The sequence below is a fragment of the Somniosus microcephalus genome, chromosome 18 (assembly GCF_052327205.1).
Source record: "Somniosus microcephalus isolate GS21.2 chromosome 18, FLI_Smic_1.0, whole genome shotgun sequence".
NCBI classification, from domain to species: domain Eukaryota; kingdom Metazoa; phylum Chordata; class Chondrichthyes; order Squaliformes; family Somniosidae; genus Somniosus; species Somniosus microcephalus.
In genome coordinates, this window is record NC_141004.1 from 59913229 (window position 1) to 59922164 (window position 8936).

General features: G+C 44.3%; 1 protein-coding gene across 1 annotated transcript; it reads left to right on the forward strand.

Annotated features, from left to right (window-relative positions):
* The first annotated feature begins 5694 nt into the window (after positions 1–5694).
* Positions 5695–8124, forward strand: LOC147105312 (uncharacterized). The gene is made up of 3 exons (XM_086011558.1): positions 5695–5803; positions 5902–6015; positions 7205–8124. The coding sequence occupies exons 2-3, from the start codon at positions 5912–5914 to the stop codon at positions 7611–7613; spliced, it is 513 nt and encodes a 170-aa protein (XP_085867684.1). The 5' UTR covers positions 5695–5803; positions 5902–5911; the 3' UTR covers positions 7614–8124.
* The last annotated feature ends 812 nt before the right edge of the window (positions 8125–8936 follow it).

Sequence of the window (8936 nt, forward strand, 5' to 3'; positions counted from 1 at the left end):
GTATTTCCTTGCCGTTGTATACAACAGGCACCTTTATTTTCCCTTTGGGGTATACTTTCTGCCCCGTATATGTCTTCAAGATAATGGATGTGTCTTTCAAAGGTATATGTGGAAATAGCCACTCGTAATCCCGTCGACTTATGACGGTCAGAGCTGATCCTGTATCTAGCTCCATTTTAACTGGGGACCCCGCTATTGTGAGGGTAACCCAAATGGTCTGGTAATCTTCTTTGGCAATTACATTATGTAATTTGAGAGAGCTTAGTCTCTTGTTTCCGGAGTCGCTATCGCTCTTCTGGTCTTCAGAGCTACTGTCCGTCATCATTTGTACCTTTCTGTACTTTTCCTTATTGATTTTTTTTCTGTCAGTGGATTTTTTGTTTCCAGATCGGCATACACGTGCAATGTGTCCCATCTTTCTGCATTGCCTGCATGCTTTGTCCTTGAACCAGCAGTCCCTCTGGTCATGGGTGGATCTGCCGCAGCGATAACATCTCTCGAAACCCCGTGTCATTTCATTGGTGCCGAAGTCCTGTGGCTTTTGCTGTATCTCTGCAGCTCCTCTTGCTGCTGCTTCATATGATACAGCCACACTGAAAGCCTTGTCCAGTGTCAAATCTTTCTCAGAAATTAGCCTTTTCTGTGTTCCTTCACTTAGGAGGCCGCAGACGAATTTGTCTCGTAGAGAATCTGCCAGTCCTGCCCCGAATTGGCAGTGCTTTGACAGCTTTCTTAATTCGGTGAGGTAATCAGCGTTACTTTCATTCTTGTGCTGATTCCTCCTGAAGAATTTGAATCGTTCCGCTAACAGCAGCGGTGTTGGGTTTAAGTGCTCCTGTAGGGTATCAACAATCTCCTTAAAATTCTTGTCCATCGGTTTGGCTGGAGTGATTAAGTTTCGTAACAGCCCATATGTCCTTGCGCCCATCAGATTTAGAAGTACCGATGCTTTTTTATCATCCTCTACTTCATTCGCTGTGCAATATACCTCCACTCTTTCCACATATGTGGTCCAATCCTCTATATCACTATCGAAAGCAGTAATATTGCCAGTCTTAGGCATCCTGAAAATCAAAAATGGCGCCTCCCGCGCTTTCCTTTCTTCCCTGCTGAGAAAAAATGGTGCCTCCCGCGCTTTCCCGCCGCTGCCGCTGCTGACAATGCTGTTCTCCACGGTTTTTATTTACACAGATATTTTTAATAGTTGGAGACTCGTTCCCGCCGGACTCTCTGGGACTTTTCCCTCCCTCTGTTTGGTCCGAACGCCGACCTGCTTTGCAGCGCCGGCCGTCTTCCGAGTGCTCCACCCTCCGTCTCTGTTTGTCTCCGCCTTCCGACTCGCTGCTCGGCCCCGCTGCAGAGCCACCCGATCGAGCCCCAGCCCGCCGCCCAGGAAGGATTAGTGCAGTACCTGCCACCAGCCCGGCTAGCTGGTGAAACCACAGTTTTTTTTTTGTTTTTTTTTTCTTCGACTTTCGTCTGAGGAATCGATCTCCTTGAGGTGCTGCCGAATTGCAGGTAAGTCCGTTTCCAATTCGTCGCCACTGTTGTATCCGTGTGTTAATGGAGACACGGAATGCAGGAGTTGGTTTAACAGGTGTTTACTGAACAAAGTCTGGAGGTGAACTAAAAGATACGAGACACTATACAGGCTTATATACCCGAGTGGTCACTACCGGTATTACAGTACACAGGGGCTCTTAAAGGTACATACACTACATAGAGAATCTTAGCTATGAGGAAAGACTGGATAGGCTGGGTCTGTTTCCCTTGGAACAGAGGAGGCTGAGGGGAGACCATATTGAGGTGTATAAAATTATGAGGGGCATAGATAAAGTGGATAAAAAGGACCTATTTCCCTTACCAGAGGGGTCAAAAACCAGGGGGCACAGATATAAAGTAATTGGTGGAAGGTTTAGAGGGGATTTGAGGGGAACTTTCTTCACCCAGGGAGTTGTGGGGGTCTGGAACTCACTGCCTGAAAGGATGGTAGAGGCAGGAACCCTAACCACATTTAAAAAGTACTTGCATGTACACTTGGGATGCTGTAACCTGCAGGGGTACGGACCAAGAGCTGGGAAGTGGGATTAGGCTGGATAGCTCTTTGTTGGCCGGCGCGGACACGATGGGCCGAAATGGCCTCCTTCCGTGCTGTAACTTTCTATGATTCTATAATAACGCATTAAGATAATGTTATGTTACAAGGATATTTAATTAAAAAGTATGCTTGCTATGTGCATAGCAACGGATCTTAAAACTAAACAGTGCAATATGTTTTTCATAACACAAATAGTCAAATGCCATTTGGTTAACCAGCATGAAAAATATCTACATCCAATTCAAAATTAGTTTCACAGTGGAGGCTTGAAGGGGTTACATGATCTAGAGGCTATCGTCATGGTTCTTTGCCCAGCCGTCACTCATTGCCATCCAATATACAGTGATCATAGTTCTGGGTAATAGTTTATCTTAGAGCCCCCAAAACACAGTTAATATTCATTTCATTTGGAGTTTGATGAGCTGTCTCTTCCTCAACATTACAAAATTCCTGCTCGGGACTGGATGAATGACTATTTTTTTTCAATCTGTTCAGTAATATCTATGAGATATAACTGAATGATTCAACCCCATTATATTTTTCACACAGTGCTTCGCTTGAAGATGCAATTAGTTATGGCCATGTGGGTGAATCCTATAATGCCTCTGTGTGTGCCTCCTTTATGGAGACATGTTAACAAACAAACAGAGACCAAAAGTGCTGTTAGTTAGATGTCTTCTTCTCTGCATTCACTGTGCATGATTTGTTGATACTGTTCCCTTTGGTTATGTATTTAAGCAAAGCCTGTGGATTACCATGGTAACGGGTAGGCAGGATGACATGAGACCAGAATATTCTCAAAGCTGCATTACCGATATATTGGGCAGTACCAGTGGGAGTTAGTTCTGTTCTTATGCTGGCATGGGGGCTGGCACATTGGGATGGCTTCTGGTAGTTGACACCTTTCCCCGTATTAAATTGGCCAAGGTCCCCTTGGGTGAGGGAATGGGTGCTGTTCTGGAATGTGCTCAAGAATCCTATGGGGCTGGGTGGTGGATTGACAGGAGAAGACCCAGGTAGCCTACTGTTTCTCATCTCTAGGTATAGCCTGGGCATTATCTGTTCACATTGGAAATTATCTCATAGGCATTTTATCAAAATATGAGAGTATGACACTGTACTGCAAATTATTGAATATTTTTGTAGTCACAGCAGCAAACATTGTAGCCATGCATTGCATCTTTGATGAAATAAATTCACTTAAAAGTGCTGATCGTGGTTAGCTAAATAGTAAATCCTACAAGTCCAAAAGTTCTTCTAATGATAGTGTACTGCTGTAGTTACTAAAGCCTTTACACTTGCATCATGGAGTATGTGATATCCCAATCTTCACCGGCTAGGTGAAAAAGCTTTGTTAACTACAATGGTACCCTGTTGACAATACAGTTTCTCACTTAGGCTATTGACGTTAGGAAGGTAATTCCACCTCCACATTTTGTTCCATTTCCTTCTTTCACTGAACAGTTAGATGGAAAGGAAAAAATATTGAATTTCATGACTGGGTAATGGCATTGACAGATTTACAGACTGAGAAACAGAATAGAAAGCTTAAAGTTACCAAGGCAACAACCGTGGTTCTCTCAGTGCTAACTACCACCTTGATTCTAGGTTTCCATGAACTATAAAGGTTGAGAAAGCTACATCTGTTCTCACTGAAGAAATAGATCAATAGTGTATACTGTTGACTAGCCCCATTTTCCTAGCACATATTCAAGTCTTCCGACTCTGCTTTATTGTAAGTCCTCCTCCCTATGCGTCACTGTTGCTGACAGAGGTATCATGCTCCTGCATTATGGAATTCCCTTCCTAAAAACCTTTACCATGGTTACTTGCCCTCCATATTCAAAAGACTCCTCAAGCCCTACCTCTTTGACCATTCTTATGCTCACTGTCAATAACTTCTCTCTCACTTCCTGCTTGGTGTCCTCTAGTCCCCTGTTTAATGCCTTAAGGTATTTGTGGAAAATGCTGTATCAGTGTATGTTTTTGTAAACACTGCTGAGCTGCTTTGAGTTGCTACAACTTTTAACAACTAGGAATTAGAAAGACAGACATGTATTTATACAGTGCCATATCTCAGATCTCACAAATGTCTCAAAGTATTTCACATACAATGAATCACTTTGAAGTGGCAACTCTTGTCATGAAGACAAATGCAGCAGCCACTTCGTACAAGGCAGGATCTCACCAAAAGCAATGAGATGAAAGACCATTAATTTGTTTTGGAGGTTTGAGGAAAGAACTTTGACCAAGGCCCTGAGAGAACTCCCTACTCGTCTTTGAATGGTGACAGGAGATCTTTAACATTCAGCCAAACCACTAGAGCAAACAAATGGGGCCTTTCTTTAACGTTTCATCTAAATGGCAGCACCTGACAATGCAACGGCCCCTCAGGACTGAACTGGAGAGTTTATGTGCTCAAGTCTGGGAGTGGGCTTCAGCCACAATCTTTTCACTCAGAGATGAGAGTGCTACCAACTGAGTCAAGCTGCCCATTGTTATTTTTACTTTTAAATTGTTTTTAAAAAGCTATTTAAGTTATGTTTATGCAAACTTTACCACAACTGATTTATTTTGTTTATAATCATTTTCATCAACCACCTTCTTGTTGTCCTGAAAGTTCTAAATCCTGCTGGGACACAGTTCAGCAACGCCTCAATTTTAAAATCATCATCTTTGTTTTCAAATCCCTCCATGGCCTCACCCCGCCCCCCTCCTTATTTCTGTAACCTTGTCAAGCCCTACAACCCTCTGAGATATCTGCGCTCCTCCAATTCTGGCCTCTTGAGCATCCCCGATTTTAATTGCTCCACCACTGGAGGAGCTGCCTTCACCTGCCAAGGCCCTGAGCTCTGGCATTCCCTCCCTAAACCTCTCCGCCTCTCTTCTTCTCTTTCCTCCTTTAAGACGCTCCTTAAAACCTACCCCTTTGACCAAGCTTTTGGTCACCTGCCCTAATATCTCCTTATGTGGTTCGGTGTCAAATTTTGTTTGATAATCGCTCCTGTGAAGCGCCTTAGGATGTTTTACTATGTTAACGGGGCTGTTGTTGTTGCACTGGCGATAGTCAACCGCCAATGCTTCAGCTCAGAGAAACTTCCCACCATGCCTCACAGATGAATAAATCAGACAAAAAAGGACACAGAAACCAAAAAAAAAGCTATTAGGAAAGGCAGCCAAAATCTTGGTCAAAGAGGTGGGTGTTAAGGAGTCCCTTAAAAGAGGAGAGGGAGGTGGAAAGGTGGAGAGGTTTAGGGAGGGAATTCCAGGTGCACAGTTAGCTGTAACCCTGAGACCATACGCTGACATTTCAGTACAAATTCGAATTTTGTAGTCTGTTCGTATTTCTCAAGTCACTTCATACATTTCTTAAAATCAAATTCAACTTCTCCCTGGCTGCTCTTTTCATGTGTTCAGACAGTTTGGTGTTTGCAACTCGTTAGCTTTGGGAGTGTTTTCTGATGTGGTTTGGGGGATTTTGTGCTGGAATTTGGCATGCCAAGTTTGGACACTGGTGACAGCAAGCTGAAAAAATGTTTCCAGGCTTGGCGCTGATCCACCACAAGGGCGTATCCTTGTGCTCAACACGCTGCCCCCGCGCTCCCCCCTCCCCACCCCAATCTCAAACAGCAAGCAGATTCTGTGAAACGATACAGAGAACGGGACCATATCCACAGGAATATTACCTATTGGTGTAAAAACACTGTGAGTAAAGTAGTTTAATGATTATCCAGGTTATCCGATGATACATATATTTCCAGTTTAAGAGCCTCTTTTGATGAGGGCTGTCTAATTTTTTCCAGGTTATACAGAATGTCGAGATCAATTGAAGAAATAATGGAAACTGTTGACTCTTCCAGATGTGTGGGGATTGAAATCTCCAACAAAAGCAATAACTACATTTTAACTGAACCTGTGTAAGTAGACCAACGTCTGTGTGCAATTCTTTCTTTGAAGAGGTGTAAAAAAACTTCGAAGTACTTTGCAGTGTTTAATGTAAATACATTGTTGAGATTAGCTCCAGTGCTGATTTTCTTTTTCCTAGCAATATCAAGGAGGGGCATTTTTGTCTTTATGGAAAAGCAAAAAAATGTGCTTGGCTAAATCTTGACTTAATCCAAGCCAATTTGATTCTAGTTACGGTACAATGAAAGAATGTGCAGTTAAAACATCGCAGGTTAAATATTTCAGTCAGGTTACGACCAGAAAATGTTGGAAATGTACATCTTAAAGGGAAAGATAGGATGACATTTTGAGGTACAGACCCAGAGCCCAGCTCTGACAAAGCTCTGGCTCGGTTCTGGCCGGCTTCCCATCTTCCACCCTCCATAAACTTGAGCTCATCCAAAACCCGTATCCTAACTCGCACCAAGCGATGTTCACCCATCGCCCCTGTGCCCGCTGACCTATGTTGGCTCCCGGTCCAGCTTTTTAAATTGGTTTTAAAAAGCTGTTTAAGTTATGTTTGTCCAAACTTTACCACAACAGACTTCTTTTGGTTTTTAATCATCTTTATCAACCAGCTTCCTCTTCTCCTGAATGTTCTAAATCCTGTTGGGACACGGTCCAGCAAAGCCTCGATTTTAAAAGCATCATCCTTGTTTTCTAATCCCTCCATGGCTTTGCTCCTCCCCATCTCTGTAATCTCCTCCAGCCCCACAACCCTCCGAGACCTCTGCGCTCCTCTAATTCTGGCCTCTTGTTCATCCCCGATTTTAATCTCTGCGCCATTGGCAGCAAATCCCACCGCCACCCACCATCGACCGCGAGCAGAAAGGAGTGTGTGTTCAAGGCCCCGTCAGCTGCCGAGGCCCCAAGCTCTGGAATTCCCTCCCTAAACCTCTCCGCCTCTCTCTCCTCCTTTAAGACGCTCCTTAAAACCTGCCTCTTTGACCAAGCTTTTGCCCATGTGCCCTAATATCTCCTTATGTGGCTCAATGTCAATTTTTGTTTGAGAGCGCTCCTCCGAAGCGCCTTGGGATGGCTTTACTATGTTAAAGGCGCTATATAAATATATAAGTTGTTGTAACAGCGGAATATCTAGCGAATGCGCGGCAGTATTGGTCCTTTTAAGACTATAATACACCCACAATGTGTATTTTACAGGACCTACAGTTACAGTGGCCGCGTACAAAGCCCACCGCCACCCACCATCGACCACGGACAGAAAGGAGTGTGTGTGTTCATCAAGACCCCGTACACGGCCTGCGGCACCGTCGGGCTGCTGAGCTACAAATTCGGCAACGTCCAGTTCTCGCTGCTGGTCTCCAACCCTTACGACTACAGCAAGTACAGCATCGAGTACGCCCTGCACGCCCCCGACATCCCCGTTCCGACCGACGGCAGCTTGTACAGTAAGATGTATAACGAGCTACAGGAATCGCCTTCCTTCACTAAGACAGCGCTGGGCAAAGGGAACCCGTCCCTCAACATCACAAAAGGACGCATGTTCATTTCAGCTACTATGTCCAACGAGAAGAAAGCTATACTCAAGATAGATATTAGAGATGTTTAATGCTCTGGTAAAGCTCTTACATTTATAGAATCGTATATAAATCTGAGCACAGAGTGAGGCCGTTTTACCTGTGCTAGCCAGAACTATCTAGTCCCATTTCCCTGCACCTTCCTATAACCATTAACCTTTTCTTCGAGTGTTTATCAAATTCCTTCTTAAATGTTGTGGATTGACTCCCGTTCTCTCACCACTGGTGGTATTCATTCCATTCTCTAACCCTGTGCTTGAAAAATACATTTTCTAACCTCCTCCGCTCTGGGGGAGGGCTGAATGATCTCCAGTGAATAATTTGGCAGAATTGTTTTTCTATTTATAGTTAAGTTTCCATCAATAATAAAACTATAATCTACCATCAGTACTACTAAGTTTTATAGTTGTAAAGACCTTTATGAAGCAGTATTACAAATAATTCATTGCTGGAACTTGTTGCTGTTAACAGCACTCTAATATACAGTTCATCAAATGGGAATGTGCTGAGCTATGCTACAGTAATAAACGACTGATTAATTCATATATATTTTCCTTTTTGTACCATACATTCAAGTAACAGTCTGAGACTGCTGAGAGTGATGAGTGGGTCAGCAGTTGTACTACGCATGCTTTGGATGCGGTGTTTTGTAAAGGTTGGGGACGGTGTCCCCGATAGTAAGTGGAGGTGGTGAGTGTGGTGAGTGGAGATGGTTTGTGTTGTGGTGAGTGGAGATGGTGAGTGTGGTGAGTGGAGATGGTGAGTGTTATGGTGAGTGGAGATGGTGAGTGTGGTGAGTGGAGATGGTTTGTGTTATGGTGAGTGGAGATGGTGAGTGTGGTGAGTGGAGATGGTGAGTGTTGTGAGTGGAGATGGTGAGTGTGGTGAGTGGAGATGGTGAGTGTCATGGTGAGTGGAGATGGTGAGTGTTGTGGTGAGTGGAGATGGTGTTATGGTGAGTGGAGATGGTGAGTGGAGATGGTTTGTGTTATGGTGAGTGGAGATGGTGGGTGTGGTGAGTGGAGATGGTGAATGTTGTGAGTGGAGATGGTGAGTGTCATGGTGAGTGGAGATGGTGAGTGTTGTGGTGAGTGGAGATGGTGTTATGGTGAGTGGAGATGGTGAGTGGAGATGGTGAGTGGAGATGGTTTGTTATGGTGAGTGGAGATGGTGAGTGTTGTGAGTGGAGATGGTGAGTGTCATGGTGAGTGGAGATGGTGAGTGTTGTGAGTGGAGATGGTGTTATGGTGAGTGGAGATGGTGAGTGTGGTGGTGAGTGGAGATGGTGTTATGGTGAGTGGAGATGGTGAGTGTGGTGAGTGGAGATGGTGAGTGTTATGGTGAGTGGAGATGGT